We start from the raw sequence: 21800 nt of genomic DNA, 5'->3' as shown, positions 1-21800 counted from the left end.
CGAAGACTCTGCCTGGACTCCATATTACATTTCACACCAGAGTACACGTGAGAAGTGATAAAAGATACAAAAACAAATGCATGATGTTGTGCATTTCAGAATATGATGTGTATGTTTTTAATCAGATATTTTATTGGTTACAATATGAAAAAGTATCTCCTACTGAAAAATCTACCTATTTGTTTACCTGACTGTCCAAGAGAATTGGCAATTTCTCTCCAACTCTTCTCTTTCTCCACCCGGTTGTGCTACAGTTCAGAGGAAACATCAACTCCTGCCAATATTCCACGAATCTTTCCTCCATTTCTTCGGTCCAGTGAGACTTCCTAGTTGATGTTCTGTTGCAGGTACATCAGGACTTCTCCCACTGAAACTTCCCGTGCCCCGTTTCTTGTTCTCTCATTGGCTGTAGGTCAACGCTGCAGTTGTATTCAGTCAAAACACATTTCACATTGCACGATTTAGAATTGCTGACTGATCCAGATATTTAACATACAAGATATCTCAATGACATCAGCGACGCATCGGTGCTTCTCTCAGATTGTTTCTTTGATAATTCATACGTTGCGTTCGTTGCTTGTGGGAGCGAGCTCTGATTTGCTTTTGATTTCAGGCTTTTGTCAGTGAGTGAATATCAGGCCTAAAATCGTGTAGTCTAAACTCGGCAAAAGCTGTCAATCTCCAAAAAAAGAATAATATATATACAGTGAGGAAAATAAGTATTTGAACACCCTGCTATTTTGCAAGTTCTCCCACTTGGAAATCATGGAGGGGTCTGAAATTGTCATCGTAGGTGCATGTCCACTGTGAGAGACATAATCTAAAAAAAAAAATCCAGAAATCACAATATATGATTTTTTAACTGTTTATTTGTATGATACAGCTGCAAATAAGTATTTGAACACCTGTCTATCAGCTAGAATTCTGACCCTCAAAGACCTGTTAGTCTGCCTTTAAAATGTCCACCTCCACTCCATTTATTATCCTAAATTAGATGCACCTGTTTGAGGTCGTTAGCTGCATAAAGACACCTGTCCACCCCATACAATCAGTAAGAATCCAACTACTAACATGGCCAAGACCAAAGAGCTGTCCAAAGACACTAGAGACAAAATTGTACACCTCCACAAGGCTGGAAAGGGCTACGGGAAATTGCCAAGCAGCTTGGTGAAAAAAGGTCCACTGTTGGAGCAATCATTAGAAAATGGAAGAAGCTAAACATGACTGTCAATCTCCCTCGGACTGGGGCTCCATGCAAGATCTCACCTCGTGGGGTCTCAATGATCCTAAGAAAGGTGATAAATCAGCCCAGAACTACACGGGAGGAGCTGGTCAATGACCTGAAAAGAGCTGGGACCACCGTTTCCAAGGTTACTGTTGGTAATACACTAAGACGTCATGGTTTGAAATCATGCATGGCACGGAAGGTTCCCCTGCTTAAACCAGCACATGTCAAGGCCCGTCTTAAGTTTGCCAATGACCATTTGGATGATCCAGAGGAGTCATGGGAGAAAGTCATGTGGTCAGATGAGACAAAAATAGAACTTTTTGGTCATAATTCCACTAACCGTGTTTGGAGGAAGAAGAATGATGAGTACCATCCCAAGAACACCATCCCTACTGTGAAGCATGGGGGTGGGAGCATCATGCTTTGGGGGTGTTTTTCTGCACATGGGACAGGGCTGACTGCACTGTATTAAGGAGAGGATGACCGGGGCCATGTATTGCGAGATTTTGGGGAACAACCTCCTTCCCTCAGTTAGAGCATTGTAGATGGGTCGAGGCTGGGTCTTCCAACATGACAATGACCCGAAGCACACAGCCAGGATAACCAAGGAGTGGCTCTGTAAGAAGCATATCAAGGTTCTGGCGTGGCCTAGCCAGTCTCCAGACCTAAACCCAATAGAGAATCTTTGGAGGGAGCTCAAACTCCGTGTTTCTCAGCGACAGCCCAGAAACCTGACTGATCTAGAGAAGATCTGTGTGGAGGAGTGGGCCAAAATCCCTCCTGCAGTGTGTGCAAACCTGGTGAAAAACTACAGGAAACGTTTGACCTCTGTAATTGCAAACAAAGGCTACTGTACCAAATATTAACATTGATTTTCTCAGGTGTTCAAATACTTATTTGCAGCTGTATCATACAAATAAATAGTTAAAAAATCATATATTGTGATTTCTGGATTTTTTTTTTTTAGATTATGTCTCTCACAGTGGACATGCACCTACGATGACAATTTCAGACCCCTCCATGATTTCCAAGTGGGAGAACTTGCAAAATAGCAGGGTGTTCAAATACTTATTTTCCTCACTGTATATATTAGGGATGCAACAATACAGTTAGTCCACAGTTCAATACAAACCGCAGTTTTCGTTTCAGTTCTGATGGCTTGGCACATCAGAGTGGTTTTTGTTATTATATGCTTAGGCAACAGGAACAGTTATTTTTTTATACAATTTTTTTATTGCAATACTCTTTCTTTATTTTACTTAAAAGCACAAAAAAAAAATCCACATGTACACATTCCTAGTGTATTGTATAATATAAATATATATAAAAATTAACTGGCAGCTCACAGCTGCTGGTAGCACATATACAAACTGGGGAACACATTCCAAAAAAAATTAAATAAACATACATGTAAACAAATTGACCATTTCAAGTAAACATATGTATGTATGCTGGAAGGAATCAGCGAGGGACTGTTGCTTTTTGGAAGACTGTATTACCTGCTCTGCTATCCTGCTTTGAGACAGTGATATCGCTGGGTGATGGCGCCGCAGATGTGCAGTCATGTTGAAACTGTTTCTATTTGAGTAGGTGACACGTGTAAAACAATGCTAGCACACAGTAATTTTTTTGTTTACCATTTTTTCTTCCTCTGCATTATACTCAAAGGCAAAACCGAAATGTCCCCACACCACAGATTTGAAAGACGGTGATGCTTCCTCGTACTGCTGCCGCACTTCACTCGCCATGTTAAAGTGTGAAATGTGACACCATCAATTCAAGCATGGTTAAGCGCCCCCTAACTTTAGTGCATAGTTATTGGATATGTACTCTTGCGGGGAGGCGTTTCCTCAACTCAGCTCGTAGACTCATGGGCAAACGCAAACGGAGCCAATTCAGATAGAAATAAATCGCACGGAAATTATTTAAATGTAAAACCGATTTTGAATCAAATTTTATTGAGAATTGTGTCATCCCTAATATATACACACACACACACACACACACACACACACACACACACACACACACACCAAACCACTGTAAAAGTAGTTGGCATGACTAGTGCACTATTTCCTATCTTCTGGAGACATTCACAGACATTTAAAACTGAAGCAAGCGATATCTGAACTACTGGCTCCACTGAACAGAAGTTCAAAAATAAACATTTCAAAATAAACCCCTGTCTGCTGTAGATCAGTGTTGTCACGATACCAACATTTCAGTAGTCGATACCAGTAACATTTCACGGATCTCGATATCAGTTTTGATGCCACAGAAAAACATTTCCTCATATGGTAATGTTCTTTTGAAAACACTCCTTTGTCCTATTTAAAGTTACATTTCTATTTAAATAGAGTGTAAGTTGTAAATTGACCTTGACCTAAATAATAAATGAAAAGATGTGCATGTTTCCTTTAAGTGTTTCTCAATTAAGCATGCATTGCTTAAGTGTTAAGGGCCTACTGAAATCTGTTGTATTTTTTTCCCAAATCCTTTTTTTCCTTTTTTATAATTTTTCCAGAATTCCATGTTTTAAAGTTTCATTTAATTAAATCATCAAAATAGTGTTTAATCAAATGATTTCTTTTTTTCTCTCCAATTTGGAATGACCCGTTCCCAATACGCTCTTAAGTCCTCGTGGTGGCGTAGTGATTCAATCCGCATCTGAGACGTCAATCTGCGCATTTTATCACGTGGATTGTTGAGCATGTTACCGCTGAGATGTAGCGCGAATGGAGGCTCATGCTATTTTCTGTGGCATCCACGCACAACTCACCATGCACCCCAAATTTTAATTCAGTACAGAATCACTTGTTTGTGATATATTGCTTATTGTAATTATATTATTATTAATATTAATTCATCATTATTTATTATTATTACTATATTAAATATTACATTTTACTATACAGTTGTCATATGTTTTTGCTGCAATTTCGTCAGTTTCAGGCATCTAGCTTTTGTTTTGACAGAAGCTTCACTGCTTCTGATGGATAAATATTTTGCTACATGTCCCAGTGTGAGCGTTGAAGTGCAAATGCTGTGATTTTAATTATAGAAATATATAGTCTATGTGTAATTAGTGCTTCACAGTGGATTAGTTCTCTGCTCTGTCATCTCAGACAATGCAGATTATTCTTAATGTTTGTGAAGTTTCCAGTGTATGAGCGATCGGCTTCATACACCGATTTAAATCATGCACATTGAATGCAGACTAAGATTGCAGCCTTTCACAGTTTAATAAGCACACTTGAACATATCATGATTTTAGTTTGATTAATTGTGCATTTAATTTTCAAAGGAGTAATGAAGCACATGCTCAAATAAGCCTGTGAGCATTTGAAAGCAGTCATGTGTCAGTCAGACAGTGTGCGGGTATTGGATTGAGTGGGTGCTCGGTACTACCGGGACTGTAGAAACACTGGTATCGTTTCATCGCTTTTATTTTATTAGGGCCCAATCACTGAAAGTGTGGAGGTCCTATTGTTCTTCTAATGTTTATTAGGGGGCTAAGCACCGAAGGTTCAGGAACCCTATTGTATTTGTACATTGTATCAGGCGCACAAACGCACACCCATCTGACCCTAGGTGGCACTATAATAAACACTTTTACGTTTTGGCTCATAGCTCTGCATCCGTGAGGGCTAGAATCATTCTTTGTCCTATGATTCCTTGAGTCAAGCCCTACAAAATGTATATCTCTGATTTCATTTCAATGTATAATTTTTTACACCATTGTAAATGTTTTGAAAAACCAACTTTTTTTAACTCATCCTAGACTGTTCTGGTAAGTAAAACCAACTTTTTTTAACTCATCCTAGACCTTCTGGTCAGTAAGATGGCGGCGCAGTAGCACGCAGCGGCCACTCCGGATCCACAATGGTGCTATTTTTGTTAAAAAAGCCCGACTTATGCAACACATGGACATCGGAGCAACCGGTGTTCGTGTCTACCATCGCCAGACACTACTGAAATATAAGACTCATGCAAAAACCAAGCTGCATGATGACCTGCAGGAGGCGCTACGCGTACTCGGCTTGCTGCGGAGACCAGGCCTCCAGCCCTCGGCGTCGCCTGATGCCGGTGGCCAGAGGAGAGGACGTCGTGAAGCGGTGCGAGAAGCGGAAGCCGGAAAGAGGGCGGGGTCCATGCTAGGCTAAAACAAACCCTAGCCGGCCGGCTCTCCTTCTATCCTGCTCTCAAATGTTTGCTCCCTGGACAATAAACTGGACTATATCCGACTCCAGCAGGCTACGCAGCGTGAGTTTAGAGACTGCTGCGTCTTTGTTTTCATGGAGACGTGGCTCAGCGACAGAGTTCCGGATGCCGCCATTCAGCTAGACGGGCTCGCCTCGTTTCGTGCCGACAGAAATACAGCTCTCTGCGGTAAGACTCGCGGTGGCGGCTTGTGTGTTTACATCAACACGGAATGGTGCAAGAACTCTATGCTAGACTCTAGTTACTGTTCATCGCTGTTGGAGCTTGTGACTGTTAGATGCAGACTTTTTTATCTACCACGGGAATTCGCCACTGTTTGCATAACCGGAGTTTACATTCCCCCCAGCGCTAACGCTAAGGAAGCGCTCTGTGAACTGTATGGGGCTATGAGCGAACTGCAGAACGCTCACCCCGACGGACTGCTTATTGTCGCCGGAGATTTCAACCATGCAAATCTCAAGACAGTGCTCCCTAAATTCCATCAGTATGTGGACTTTGCAACGAGAGGGGCTGAACACGCTTGATCTTGTTTACACAAACATCCCAGGCGTGCACGGGCGGAGCCCCGCCCCCACCTCGGCTACTCAGACCACATCTCTGTTATGTTAATTCCAGCATACAGACCGCTCGTCAGACACACAAAACCGCTTCAGAAGCAGGTGAAAACCTGGCCAGCAGGAGCCATCTCTGCTCTTCAGGACTGTTTTGAGTGTACTGACTGGCACATGTTCAGGGAGGCTGCAACATATGGCGATTCTACCAACTTGGAGGAATACACAGCATCAGTGACCAGCTACATCAGCAAGTGCATTGATGATGTCACTTTCTCCAAGACCATCACCACACGCTCCAACCAGAAGCCGTGGATGACTGCGGAGGTGCGTACGCTGCTGAGGTCCGAGACTCCGCCTTCAGAGCAGGCGATAAGGCAGCCCTAAGAACAGCTAGGGCCAAACTGTCACGGGCAATCAGAGAGGCAAAGCGCGCAGGCCCAGAGAATCCACAGTCACTTCCAGGACAGCGGTGACACGCGGCGCATGTGGCAGGGCATCCAGGCCATCACCAACTACAGGACAACATCAGTTGCCTGTGACAAAGATGCCTCCCTTCCAGATGCGCTGAACGACTTCTACGCTCGGTTTGAAGTGCAGAACGACGTGATGGCGAGGAAGTCCACCCCTCCTCCCAACGACCAGGTGCTCTGTCTTACCACGGCAGATGTGAGGAAAACTCTACGTAGAGTCAACCCACGGAAGGCTGCTGGACCAGACAACATTCCTGGCAGAGTGCTCAGAGGATGTGCAGACCAGCTAGCAGATGTTCTTACCGACATCTTCAACATCTCTCTGAGCAGCGCCGTCGTTCCAATGTGCTTCAAGGCCACCACCATCATCCCCATGCCAAAGAAGTCTTCAGTGTCCTGCCTCAACGACTACCGTCCCGTCGCACTTACACCCATCATCATGAAGTGCTTCGAGAGGCTCGTCATGAGGCAGATTAAGACCCAGCTGCCCCCTCACTAGACCCACTGCAGTTTGCGTGATCGTTCAAACCGTTCAACAGACGATGCCATCACCACAACCCTCCATCTGGCCCTCACCCACCTAGACAATAAGGACTCATACGTTCGAATGCTGTTCATAGATTTCAGCTCAGCATTCAACACAATCATTCCCCAGCACCTGATTGGAAAGCTGAACCTGCTGGGCCTGGACACCTCCCTCTGCAACTGGATCCTGGACTTCCTGACTGGGAGACCTCAGTCAGTCCGGATCGGGAACAGCATCTCCACCACCACCACACTGAGCACTGGGGCCCCCAGGGCTGTGTGCTCAGTCCACTGCTGTTCACTCTGCTGACTCACGACTGTGCAGCAATGCACAGCTCGAATCACATCATCAAGTTCAGCCGATGACACGACCGTGGTGGGTCTCATCAGCAAGAACGACGAGTCAACATACAGAGAGGAGGTGCAGCGGCTGACGAACTGGTGTAGAGCCAACAACCTGTCCCTGAATGTCGACAAAACAAAAGAGATGGTTGTTGACTTTAGGAGAGCACAAGGTGAACACACTCCGCTGAACATCGACGGCTCCTCTGTGGAGATCGTCAAAAGCACCAAATTCCTTGGTGTTCACTTGGCGGAGAACCTCACCTGGTCCCTCAACACCAGCTCTATCACCAAGAAAGCCCAGCAGCCTCTACTTTCTTCGAAGGCTGAGGAAAGCACATCTTCCAACCCCCATCCTCACTACATTCTATAGAGGGACTATTGAGAGCATCCTGAGCAGCTGCATCACTGCCTGGTTTGGGACTTGCACCGTTTCGGACCGCAAAGCCCTGCAGAGGATAGTGAGGACAGCTGAGAAGATCATTGGTGTCTCTCTTCCCTCCATCAAAGACATTTACAAAAAACACTGTATCCGCAAAGCAACCAGCATTGTGGACGACCCCACACACCCCTCTCACAAACTCTTTACCCTACTCCCGTCTGGCAAGAGGTACCGAAGCATTCGGGCCCTCACGGCCAGACTGTGTAACAGCTTCTTCCCCCAAGCCATCAGACTCCTCAGTACTCAGAGACTGGTTTGACACACACGTGTCCTGAGTTGCACTTTAATTACTGTCACTTTATAACTGTCTGCTACCTCAATAACTGCTATGTGCATAGAACATTATCTCATAGTATGTTATGTTTACATTTTTAGAAACTGTCATCTTTTTGCATTACTGAGTACTGGTCGGCGCTGCACTGTCTATTGTCCTGTTCATTGTCAGAAATTTGTTGTACTGTCCTGTACTTTTTGCACATGTTTGCACGTGCACTTTATATAGGTATATGTAGGGTTTTTTTATATAGGTATTTTATTTCGTTGTGTTGTCTCATGTGGTCCTGTGTTGGTCCTTTGTTGTTTTTATGTAGCACCATGGTCCTGGAGGAACGTTGTCTCGTTTTGCTGTGTACTGTACTAACTGTATATGGTTGAAACGACAATAAAAACCACTTGACTTGAATTTTTAGTCCGCACGACATGTAATTTGATATACATCATCTACATACCCACCTGACAAAAAGTTAAATTGTTCCGAAGATATTAACGATACAATTTAATTTAAATTTAATTTAAGGGTATTTCAATACCCACAGCTTTCACTTAAATGTATGCTATTTTTGTGTGCAATTCTTTATTGTATTTTTTGGTTGCTAACTGCATTCAGTTATTATGCAGTCAATATTTACATGTAATTGCATTTCAAAGGTAATTAACACAATTAAATAGGTATATGATTATTTGTGAGTTGCATTGCATTGAAAAATGAAAATTGCATTGCAAAGTTTGAGAAAAGCAGCCGCAAATTCAGCCATTTTGTAATTCCAGCTAGCCAAATTATTTGGCCATTTCCTATCTATACCGTCATTTGATGATCAAACTTTAGTTGTGGCATTGTAACTGATTATGTTGTGACAACCATAAAAGTAACATTTCTGTATTTGTTGCCACAATGTAACTTTGAAGTGGTGCCAGTCCGTCATGATGAAGTTGTGGCAAGGTTGTGGTTCAATAGTGTTACAGAGGGGACAAATGACACAAAAGCAGAGATGACAATTCAATAGTTATCTTTACAAAGCTCTCTATGTCATGATAAGACGCACTTGGCGCCAGCTGCAGAAGGCTAAAATCCAGCGAGCCGCAATGGGCTAGTAAAGGGTGTGTTCGTATGATAAGTGTGTGCTTTGCTGAAGTCAGGAACAATCCAAAGAGAGTCCGTTGAAGCTGGTGTGTTGCGAAGCATAGCCCAGATGATGTAGTCCCCGAGACATGGGCAGAGACCGAGGAATCCTCCTCCACATGAACTGTGCACAGAACTGGCAAGGTCGACGGAAAGCAGGGAGCTAACCGCATCTCTATAGAGGCGCAACCGACAGAAACACGAGCGTACTCCAACTACACAAGAGAGCACAGTTAACATGACAGTTAACAATAAACAGGCAAATAACAAGATGACGCATAAAGAATAATTCGATTATAAAATAAACAGATGGTAAAGGTGAGCAAATCTTTGCTGTGATCAGCATCTCCCCGAGATCGATCACCGTTCCCATGGAAATGCTGATCGCATGCCGGCTCCACCTGTGAGACACGAGGGAGAGAAAAACAAACAACAGTATGAGCCAGCAAAAATGCTGGAACCACGACAAATAGATGTTTGTTGGTAATCATTTGGTAAATTATGCTTTGAATAATAATGGATGAACATGCAGTATTCTAAACTAATTTATGTCCTCATTTGCCATACATTCATTTAGATGCTATTTAAACAGTTGTGCATATGAATAATGACTGCAGACTCAAAGTAAATGTACTTCATTTATTTTGACAGTGCACAGAGAAAAAAATGCAACAACAGAATTGCAACGAAATTACAAACCTAAATGACTTCTGTGCTTACATTAAAATCTACTTATCACCTTATGCCATGAATTACATATCATTTAATTTAAAGCTGGTTTATGGATAAACAAAAATGGTAAATAACTTAATTACAATATAATCTTTAGATCTACATATTTTTTCAATAAATAATTTTATTCAATTATTAGCAAAAAATGTCAAATGACATTTTAGCAATTTTTTTTAAAATTTAATTAGATAGATATGATAGATATGTCACCACATTTAGACAACATTATGCCAAGACATTGAAAATGCTAAATTGCAAACAGATTTTTAAATATCAAACGGTGTTGCCATGGCGATTCACAAAATGAATGGCAAAAATAGGAAAACAGGAAGTGTCTCATATCTTCTGCGTGCATTGTGTGATTTTAATTAAAATTGAGTTGTATGTTTTTTCTTGGGGCTAATCACATGGACATGGCTATTGTGGGTCATGGTCATAGTGCCACCAACTGGCAGCAGGAAACAGTTTTCTTACATTTACCCCAATTGCTTAAATTGTTTAGACACTGCTGATGTAAAATTTGTAAGGGATGCTTGATAGCTTTAATAGTCTTGTCATGGCTATAGATTAAATTACATGAAGTTGTAGTCAAATTGGAATGGTGGCATATATCTATTACTCATTGTATGATTAGGGTCTGAGTTGTTGCTGTGTCCATGCATTGTTTTCCAAAAGCCATTTAGTGGAAATGGACCCATGGTGCTTGGGCCCGTCATTGCTGCTTGCAGCTATATTATAGGGCTGAAAAGATCGACAACGTCAAAAATAAATAATTGTCGACATAAAATATCATTGTCGAAGTCGTTAGATCTCAATTAAAGTAACATGAGATTACATTAAACTGTAATGATGATGCGCGAAAGCAGCACTGCAGTTCGCACCTGACTAAGAATTACTCTGCTCACAGTCCAGATGCACTCTAAACTTTCCAAGCAGCTTCAGGTGATTGAGATCACAAATAAGGAAATACTTAAATACAGCTTGTTCCTCGAGGCCGCAATTTGGCACACACCAAATTTGGTACATTTATAGTTATCTTCAATCCAGACAACATTCATAAATATAGTCATTTGGTCTACCCAACAGGAAGTTGGCCATTTTGGATTTTTTGAGTACTGCAGTCTCTGGACTTTTTAATACTACTCCTCCTAGATGATTCATGAGACTCACCACATTTAGACAACATTATGCCAAGACACTGAAGTTGCTAAATTGTGAACAGATTTTCATATATGGAACGGTGTTGCTGTGGTGAGGCATTAAATTAATTGCGAAAAATGGGAAACAGGAAGTGTTGCATATCTTCTGTGTGCAATGTTTGATTTAGATAAAAAATTTGAATGTATGTTTAGTCTTGGGGCTAATCACATGAATTGAATGACTATTTTTGACTATTCATAGCACCAACACGTGGCAGAAGGAAGTATGGCTTTGACAACATAAAATAGTCCTCTTATATTAATTGCAACAAAATTGTTTAGAATAATTCCAAATGCATATGTCTATTTTGCTACGTTTTCAGAAAGCCACGGGGGGTGGGAAAGGACCAGTTGTGCTTAGGTCTGTCATCGCTGCTTGCAGCTATATTTTTACTTGGTATTGAAGTATAAGTACTTTCAACACTACTGGAGTTTTCTGACCATTAAATGGCTTACTAAATGTTGTCTCTGCATATTAAGCTGGAATAGGAGAACATATTTCAAATAAGATCCCTTTATTGTCACTGAACCATATACAGTGGGTGAAAGTCTTGAGTGCAATTCCAAGCAACATAGCAGTATGACAATTACAATAAACCTATTTTAACAAAAAAAAAAAAGTCATACTTCAGCTTTTAGTTGTTATTCCTTATCAAATCATCATCGATTCCCAATGGCAGTGGCCAAATCAGCTGGTTATTATGGTGCAGGTTGGATGTCAATAACAGCAAATATCTTTGGTTCTCACTTGTCTTGGGACCAAAGTGCTACATCAAATATGCATATGGCTTCAGAACACTGAATATAGTGCACAATTAGTATATTTATGACTTGCACTGTTTTTGTTTTGATTTTGTTTTCTTCATTTGTGTGTGTGTGTGTGTGTGTGTGTGTTTTTAGGCTCAGCTGAATGAAAAGGAGATAATGCGGATAGAGATTCAAACGCTATTGGACAAGTTTTACTCCATCCAGAATCAGCACCAGCAGAGCAGCCATGTGAACCAGTGAGAAAACATAATTAATTCATACATTTAGTCCTTCCTGGGCCGGCCGATGTATGGACTATTCACAATTTATTTGCAGTGATTTTGCTGGCAAAAAAAAAAAATACTTTTTCCTAAACAGTGTGCAGTTACATTATTTCTGTGATCCTTGAGCTTTCACTCAAGTAGGAAAAGTCTCACATTAATTTATTTATTTATTAAGGGGACCCAACAGAGAAATTGCGACATTTTTATAATACGACTATAATAGCATACCATGTTTTTAAAAATAACAGCAGCAGCAGCAACATCAATAATAATAATAGTCCAAATTAATTGAAAATGTCTGATGTTTTCAAATGGAAAACCTAAATAAATGACAAAGGGAGTCTGCCAACTTTGCATAAAGTAATCTTCCATTTTAATCTACAGTTTTAAAATGTTTAGGTGTTGTTTAATAGGCTAAAACTAATGGTTAGTGGAATAAAGTGTTTTACTCAGGAAAGTAAAAAAACATTAAATACACTGTTGTGATTTCGTTCCATCTCAAATGGCATCAGAATTATTAATTATGTTTTTGTTGGTCCCTAGATAAAGCAGCTGCTTAACGAAATACCTGCTGACAGAGCTCTATTTTGAGTGTTTCCCAGTCAGCAGCGCATCTGTAGCCTATCTGGCAGCAAATTACATGCACATCTTATCAATGCGAAACAAAGCAATTGTTGACAAGTGTATTGTGATTTTTAATTTTGTTTTTGCCCCATGAATGTTTATGCAAAACGTATACTTGAATGGTGTCGCAGAGATAATAAATAAATGTATTAATTACACAGAGCTGTAAATACATAGAGGATGATTCATAGCGAAATAAATTTAAATAGTAACTATTAATATAAATGGATCTTGCTTAAAGCTTAGCTGGCAACATAAGGGGCCCTATTTTAAGTGTTAATGTTACATGGTGCATTCTGTCCACATGTTCATTTGTAATTTCTCTCTTCCTGTGCTTGTGTCTGTTTAGAGACCTTACAGAGGCCATACATGTCTCTGTGCTGAGAGAACTACAAGAGGAGAGGAATGTAAAAGTAAGTTAAAGGATCTGAGAAATCAGTTCTTATGAATAACATTAAACAAGGAATGTGATTTTTCCATATTTATCCACAGTTTCGTATTTTTTCTAACCTAAAAGCGTGAGAACCTTGGGAAAACCAGGCTCAGCTGGGGAGTTCTACTCTGGATATACAGCATGAACATAATGCCAATGTTTGTTAGATATGTGTAATACAAGTCATGTGTTAATTAAGTAGATTAAGAGATTACCTTTTTTTTATTTATAGAGAGACTTACAATTCTCTCATCAATTATTCACCCTCATGCATCCCATTTGACTGTCTTTCTTTAGCAGAACACAAATGAAGATTTTAAAAGTATGTTTCAGCTCTACAGGTCCATAAAATTGAATGGGTACCTAACTTTTGAAGCTCCAAAAAGTATAGCCATCATAAAAATAATCCATATGATTCCAGTGGTCTAACTGATGTCTTCTGAAGTGAAATGCTGGGTGTGTTTAAGAAATAGATCAATATTTAAAACTTCTGGCCAGCTCGAGGTTTGTATGTTGACAAGGGTAGAGTTCAAAATGCCTCTCGTGTGACGTAAGCATGGTGGTGGTGTAGTGGTCTACTGCACATAACTGGTAAACTGGTAATCAGAAAGTCGCTGGTTCGATCCCCACAGCCACCACCATTGTGTCCTTGAGTAAGGCACTTAACTCCAGGTTGCTCCGGGGGGGGGGGGATTGTCCCTGTAATAACTGCACTGTAAGTCACTTTGAATAAAAGCGTCTGCCAAATGCATAAATGTAAATGTAAATGTTTCCACTCAAAAGCAGCTAATTGCTGCACAGTTGACAAATCCAGACCATGAGGCTTCTATTTATGCTTTTCTATGCTCCTATTGTAAACAACACTGCACTTTTTGTTTTGTTTTCGTATTTCACATGTTAGTTCTCGCGTGTGCTTGATCTCGACCCTCATGATTTAAAAAAAAAAAAAATTAAAAATATTTATCTATTTCTTACACAAACCTAGCATTTCTCTTCAGTAGACATTAATCCCCTGGAATCTAATGAATTATTTTTTTATGATGGCTATATGTGCTTTTTTGGAGCTTTAAAATGTTGGCATCCATTCACTTGCATTGTACGGACCTACAGAGCTGAATATTCTTCTTAAAATCTTTATTTGTGTTCTGCAGAAGAAAGACATATACATCTTGGGATTGCATGACCATGAGTAAATTATGAATTTAAATTTTTGTGTGAACTATCCCTTTAATTGAAATGGTAAGATTAATTATTAAGTGTCTTTGTCTGTCCCAAATTGACTAGGGACTGAAAACATTCCAAGGAATGAAAACCGAATACATTTATTTATTTTTTCTCAGAATGTGACCAGAAACAAGAATAAAACTTGAAAACATTATTTTTATATGTTGGTATCCAGATAATAACAGTTTAATTTCATAAAATTTATCTTTATGTATTTATTGATTGATTAATTGATTGATTTGATTTTCATGAAACCGAAGTCTTTCACCACTATTACCACTATCTTTTGCCCAAAGAATTAGGCTTTTGGCTATTAGTTGATATTAGATGGCCAGATGTATATTTTTGAAATAATTTACATATTTTGGGGGATATATTTAATTTTAAGTATACATTTATTGAAAATGTTACTTTATACTGGCTACTGTTTACTTTGCTTATTATGATTTGTATGCTGATAATTCCCACACATGGCAAAGAAAATAATAGCTCATTTTTACTTATTTTGGTTTAGGCAAGTCCCTTATTTTGAGCTTGTTTTTAGTCCCTGAAATTGACTGCAGGTGTCACATTCCTGTGTTGTCTGCCCCGTGTTGTCTGTTTCACACGCCACTTCTCACATTCCATGTCACATTCCTTGTGGTCCGGTCCGTGTTTTCTGTTTCACTCAGCACGTCACATTCCATGTAACAATTTCCTTGTTGTCCGCCCCGTGTTTCACTGTCTGTGTATAAACTACAATTCCCACAATTCCTGGCCTCTCTCACTGCCGGCACTCTTCATTGTTCTCACCTGTGTCTCGTTTAGTCTTCATTGTGTTTGTGTATTTAACCCTGTTTGTTTCTCCTTTCCCCTGTCAGTCTTTGTTTAATGTAGATGCCTGATGCCCATGTTTTCCGTCGTTGTTTTCGCCTCTGTTATCTTCTTGTCTGCCGTCCGTGTTCCTGTTAACTCCTTGTGTGCCTTCCGTGTTTTTGTTTACCTTTTTCCCATCGTGGATGTTTTCCTTTGTTCATGTTTTTGTATTACCCCTTTTGTATAATAAACCGCCGCTGCAGTTAGATGAATTGTCTTTATGGTATGTCATGATCTTGAAAAAAGCAAATAGGAAATGTTCTATGCACTTTTGCAGCCTGTTTTTTTAGTCCACATCTGTTATACGAGCCTCTTGTATTGAATGATCCTGTTAAGTTGTTCTCTCTCTGTTTCTCTCAGAGCTCACTGATGATGCAGCTGACTGACTCTCAGATGGCGTAAGTGAGCTCATAATTATTCAGGGAGCAGAGATTATTCATCTAAACCTGAATCAAATTAAAATCAGATTCTTTTTTTTATTTTATTTTTGTTCCCTTTCGATTACAGTTCACTTGACATTGTGTCATGCTGACGCATATTTGAAATGTATTTTCCGACCCTAGGTAATAACAGCAATTGTAAGGTTGGCAATGATGTTAAAACCCCGCCCTTTTATGCGCAAAGCTGTCCAGTGTGTGTGTGTGTGTGTATGTATGTATGTATGTATATATACACTCACCTAAAGGATTATTAGGAACACCATTCTAATACTGTGTTTGATCCCCTTTCGCCTTCAGAACTGCCTTAATTCTACGTGGCATTGATTCAACAAGGTGCTGAAAGCATTCTTTAGAAATGTTGGCCCATATTGATAGGATAGCATCTTGCAGTTGTTGGAGATTTGTGGGATGCACATCCAGGGCACGAAGCTCCCGTTCCACCACATCCCAAAGATGCTCTATTGGGTTGAGATCTGGTGACTGTGGGGGCCATTTTAGTACAGTGAACTCATTGTCATGTTCAAGAAACCAATTTGAAATGATTCAAGCTTTGTGACATGGTGCATTATCCTGCTGGAAGTAGCCATCAGAGGATGGGTACATGGTGGCCATAAAGGGATGGACATGGTCAGAAACAATGCTCAGGTAGGCCGTGGCATTTAAACGATGCCCAATTGGCACTAAGGGGCCTAAAGTGTGCCAAGAAAACATCCCCCACACCATTACACCACCACCAGCAGCCTGCACAGTGGTAACAAGGCATGATGGATCCATGTTCTCATTCTGTTTACGCCAAATTCTGACTCTACCATCTGAATGTCTCAACAGAAATCGAGACTCATCAGACCAGGCAACATTTTTCCAGTCTTCAACTGTCCAATTTTGGTGAGCTCTTGCAAATTGTAGCCTCTTTTTCCTATTTGTTGTGGAGATGAGTGGTACCCGGTGGGGTCTTCTGCTGTTATAGCCCATCCGCCTCAAGGTTGTGCGTGTTGTGGCATCACAAATGCTTTGCTGCATACCTCGGTTCTAACGAGTGGTTATTTCAGGCAAAGTTGCTCTTCTATCAGCTTGAATCAGTCGGCCCATTCTCCTCTGACCTCTAGCATCAACAAGGCATTTTCGCCCACAGGACTGCCGCATACTGGATGTTTTTCCCTTTTCACACCATTCTTTGTAAACCCTAGAAATGGTTGTGCGTGAAAATCCCAGTAACTGAGCAGATTGTGAAATACTCAGACCGGCCCGTCTGGCACCAACAACCATGCCACGCTCAAAATTGCTTAAATCACCTTTCTTTCCCATTCTGACATTCAGTTTGGAGTTCAGGAGATTGTCTTGACCAGGACCACACCCCTAAATGCATTGAAGCAACTGCCATGTGATTGGTTGATTAGATAATTGCATTAATGAGAAATTGAACAGGTGTTCCTAATAATCCTTTAGGTGAGTGTATGTGTGTGTGTGTATATATATATATATATATATATATATATATAAAATCAAAGAGCCGCTTGCGTTTTCACATCTTTTTTGTGTCATTCCATAAATGTTCCTTATGCGAGGGGCACATCCCGCCATCAGATCAACATGAGAGCTGTGTTCGCAGTCTGGGCCTCTCCCACACATGGAGACAGACTGCCCTCACTGTGAGGATGATGTAATGTCTCTTACTTCATCTGACACTGGCGAGTGGTCAATGAAGGATGTCGCCGCCCCTTCCCCCAGCGAGGGCGAGGAGCGTGCTCAAGCCACTGACAAGGAGATGCTTCACGTTCTTTCATTGGTGGTTAAAGAGCTTGGTCTCGAGTGGTCTCCTCCAGAGGAACTGGAAAAATTTTGCCTTGATGAGTTGTTCATGCAGTCTGTACGTTGTCAAGTGACCATGTCCTGCAGATCTGCCACGTTCTTCCTGGAGGTTAATAACGAACTGATAAAAACCTGCCTTGCACCCTATTTAGCTCAGCACAGCGATTCCACACTTCTCACTAAAGTGGACCACGGGGAAGGCAAAGGTTATTCCCAACTACCCCCTGTGGTAGAGGTGGTAGCGGCTATGAGACATTTTGTGCCAAAACTGAGCAGTATTTCATACAACCAGCTCGCTCTTGCTCTGTCTCGGGCCAGCGCCCGGATAAAAACCCCATGCCTACAGCCTCAGCGGAGCCAACATTTTCTGCCGGTAAAGCTGCGGAAGCTGTGGCCCAAACATAGGCAACTGCCTCAGCACGAGTCCCGCGCCAATGGGAAAAAATCCCCAGCACAGCAAAAGTGCTCCTAACAGCCTTATGAAGTTTAATACAGAGCTTGCCATTCCTTGTGGACCTGTCCTGAAGAAAGCTTGATTGGAGAGGTGCAATGCTGTTCCCCTCTTCCCCACTGCTGTTTGTTGGGAAAGGAGTATTGTTGTTCAAAATGTTGCTTCTGTATCTCACAATCAAATAAAGAGTACAGTGCTCGTTTGCACAAGTGCGAGACGCTCAAAGAGCTCTTTTCTACCATAGATTATGCACAACCACTTCTCAATGGTGAGCGGCGCATTGTATCATATAATGAATGAATCATATCACCCTCTGTCTACGGTTCTGACTTGGGACCTAATTTTGGTCAAAGTGCTCGCAGGGCCCCCTTCAAGCCTGTAGACACTTGAATTGCATGTTCTTTCTCTTAAGACCACATTACTGCTGGCTCTGGCCTTAGTAAAACTGGACGGTGATTTGCAAGCACTGTCAGTCAACAACTCATGTCTGAAATTTGTTCCGGGACTTTCAAAAGCCACCATCAAACCCAGAAAAGGCTTTGTGTCTAAGGTTTTATCCACGCCTTTCAGAGCTCAGGTGGTTCGCCTTCAAGCCTATTTCCCTCCTCCATTTAATTTGTATGAGGAACAGTCACTGCATTTGTTATGCCCTGTGTGAGCACCACACACATACATTGAATGCACCCGCCAGTTCAGACTGTCTGACCAGCTCTTAGTGTGCTATGGAGGATGCACAAAAGGAATGTCCGTCTCCAAGCAAAGACTTTCTCACTGAGTCAAAGGGTGCGAATTGCCCAATTATAAAGGGCACTCAACTAGAGGCTTGACATCTTCATGGGCAAGGATGAATAGTGTGTCCTTACAAGACATATGTTTTGTAGCAGGTTGGACTCAAAACACATTTGCAAGGTTTTATAATCTAGATGTTACTTCTCTCTCTCTTCGCAAGTCGTCTCTGTCTAGAGTGCTTGCTATTTTGTTAGCCAAACATAAATTTGTGCCCCGTTTTAAGTATGGGCTCCCGTCATTTTACACAACCACTATTCAGGCTGTATTACATAATGTAATTTCCTGTAGTCACAAGCACTTTCATTGTAAATAAAACTTCCTTCCCAACTGGGTTTGTGAAGGAGTTATTTCATACTAGATAACTCTAGTTCACATATCCATATAAGTGCTCCCCTCCTGGTTCACCATGAGGGTTATTAACTTGCAAATTACTCATGTCGGTCGCCGTCCCACAGGACTGCGGCATCATGTTCTTTCAAGCATTATGCTTTTGTATCCCTCTCTAGGAGGGTTATGTTTTGTAGTGTGGTGTGATGTGATGTGACTCTTGTTCCCCATATGCATCAGCATGACGCAATGTTGAGTGAACTGTACTCGTAAGGGAACGTCTCGGTTATGTATGTAACCTTGGTTCCCTGAGATGAAGGGAACAAAACATTGCATAAGCTTGCCGGACTACAGAGAAAATTCAGAGAAATTGTGTTTTTACGCACACTTACATACTGGACAGCTTTTCGTCTAAAAGGACGGGGCTGAAACTCTATGGCCAATCTTAGAATTGGCTTTATGGTAGAAGAGTTTCGACTAGCTCATCGGAAAAGGAATTTCCCATTATGCAATAGCGTGTTCCCTTCATCTCAGGGAACCAATGTTACATACGTAACTGAGATGTTTTATGCCATCACAAGCTGACTTGCAATTGAATTACATTATATGTTAAATTACAATGGGGTTAAAAATTCCACTTGTGAAAATGCTTCTATTTTGCATTTTACTTATTTATTACACCATTTCTGTTGAAAAGGGTTTCAAGAGATCACAGTGGGTGATTTCTATTCATTTGTGTGTGTGTGTGTGTGTGTGTGTGTGTGTGTGTGTGTGTGTGTGTGTGTGTGTGTGTGTGTGTGTGCGCTTTAGGCTGCAGTGTAATGAGGTCACTCTCGCCGAGTCTCAGGCATGTGTGCAGGAACTGACCGCTGAACTTAGGAGCTGCAGTCTGGAGCTCAGAGAGCTGCAACAGAAAGAGAATCAACAGGAAAAACTGCAGCAGGTCAGCAAGCAGGAGACTGAATGAGTGACTGTGTGATGTGGGAACAGTTGGACATTACTACTTAAAGGGATAGTTCACCCAAACAATTTAAGTTCTGTCATTATTAGTTACTCTCTGCTCCAAACACATGTGACTTTCTTTCTTCTGTGAACACAAAAGGTGAACATCAAAAGTCTTCAGTGTTTGTTCACAGATCAATTTAATGAAAAAAGTTCAAAAGGAGTTTAAAACGCCTTATAACCACTCAATTGAAGTTATTCATTCTCGTACTGAATATTAAATATAGCACCTATGTCAATAGCATTAAACCTCATTGGTTCTTGCGACATCAGATGAGATGTCCTCGTATGGAGAAAAGTAGTCAGGACAGTAAGCAAATAATTTTTATATTTATTTATTTATTTTCTGTGTGCGTGTTCCACGGAATGATCTGGAGCAGCATGAGGGTGAGTAAATGATGACAGAATTGACATTGGTCCGTGAACATTCTCTTTAACTGTTTAATTTGTAACTTGCCTGATGACAAACAGGAAGTGGAAGTTCTGAGGAAGCAGGTGGACCATCTGACTGAGGAGAATGGAAAACTGTTGGGTCATCAGAATCCCAAGCAAAAGATTGAGTACCTGGTGAAACTGAAGAAGGAGATCACCAAATTACAGGAGGTCAGACAAAGAACAGTCAGTCACAGCTCAGTAATTCAACTCAGATACTCCAAAACTAAGATTTTCTGTAGATAAATAGAGAAATGTCACATTTTGTACATTCCAGATAAATATCTCGCTAGTTGCAAGACTTTCGAGAAACTAATCTAATGGCACGCTCCTTGGGAAATTCAGTGGCCTACAAATTTGCATTAAAATCATTGTAATGTTCACAATGTTACTTAATTTTATGTTGCCACAAGTCATTGCAAATATTTGATGAATATTCAATATATTGCCTTAGTCTTAATGCATTATGATGCTGGATTGGAATGAAATGTTCTGTAACTGCACAGCTAAACAAACAGATACTTTTCAGGTTCAAAAGGTTGTTCAATGTGCTTGTGTGTGTTTGCTGTTGTAGGACACGTTACTAAACCGGTTTCTGATTTCAGGAGAATGGTAAGCTCAGACAGTGTCTTCATATGGAAGAAAGTCCAACAACAGGCCTGCAGCATCCTCACCCCTGACATGCTGTATGTAAAAACGAAATTAAATTAGACCTTAAATTAGATTTTTTTTTTTTTTATCTCTCTTATGAACTGTAGCTCTATGTACTCAATTTGTGAATTGCAATTATTTTCTTTTTTTATATTTCCATTTTTATTTTTTATTAAAGCAACCTGTCAGTAAACTAATGTGAAGTGCATTTTTATTACCCTCCCCACCCATCTCATAAATGTGTGCATATTAAATAGACAGCTGCATGAGATGTTTCATTTTTATTACAATAATTTTATTTTTATTTTGTATTATTATTATTATTAACATATCAAGGCCTTATTCATGTCAGGTTTCAGACTATGTAGCCAGAAATTGTACCCTAGCATTGGAACGCATGTTTATAAGGCCACACAGAAAAACAAAATGCTTAAATATTGTTGTAATAAAGAAAATACAACAGTATAAAATAAAAACAAAAAAGATCAGATGCCATTAAAAATCTTTTTTATACTATACTTCACACTTTTCGGTCCTGCTGTGGCCAGGTGTAGCCTACTTCCCTAAAGATCAAATTTGATCTTTGATCAAATTTTATGACAAACTCTCCTAAAACATAC

General features: G+C 40.6%; 1 protein-coding gene across 1 annotated transcript in view; it reads left to right on the top strand.

Annotated features, from left to right (window-relative positions):
- LOC127640314 (kinesin-like protein KIF15-A) overlaps nt 1-21660 on the top strand; it is a 97998-nt gene extending 76338 nt beyond the window's left edge. The window contains exons 30-35 of the mRNA XM_052122780.1: nt 12013-12116; nt 13117-13180; nt 15640-15677; nt 19906-20038; nt 20569-20700; nt 21135-21660. Coding sequence (XP_051978740.1) covers nt 12013-12116; nt 13117-13180; nt 15640-15677; nt 19906-20038; nt 20569-20700; nt 21135-21209 — 546 coding nt within the window. The 3' untranslated portion in view covers nt 21210-21660. The remainder of the gene's footprint in view (nt 1-12012; nt 12117-13116; nt 13181-15639; nt 15678-19905; nt 20039-20568; nt 20701-21134) is intronic.
- The last annotated feature ends 140 nt before the right edge of the window (nt 21661-21800 follow it).

This window comes from Xyrauchen texanus, chromosome 49, assembly GCF_025860055.1.
Source record: "Xyrauchen texanus isolate HMW12.3.18 chromosome 49, RBS_HiC_50CHRs, whole genome shotgun sequence".
Classification (NCBI taxonomy): Eukaryota; Metazoa; Chordata; class Actinopteri; order Cypriniformes; family Catostomidae; genus Xyrauchen; species Xyrauchen texanus.
This window is presented reverse-complemented; position numbering and strand designations above follow the sequence as displayed.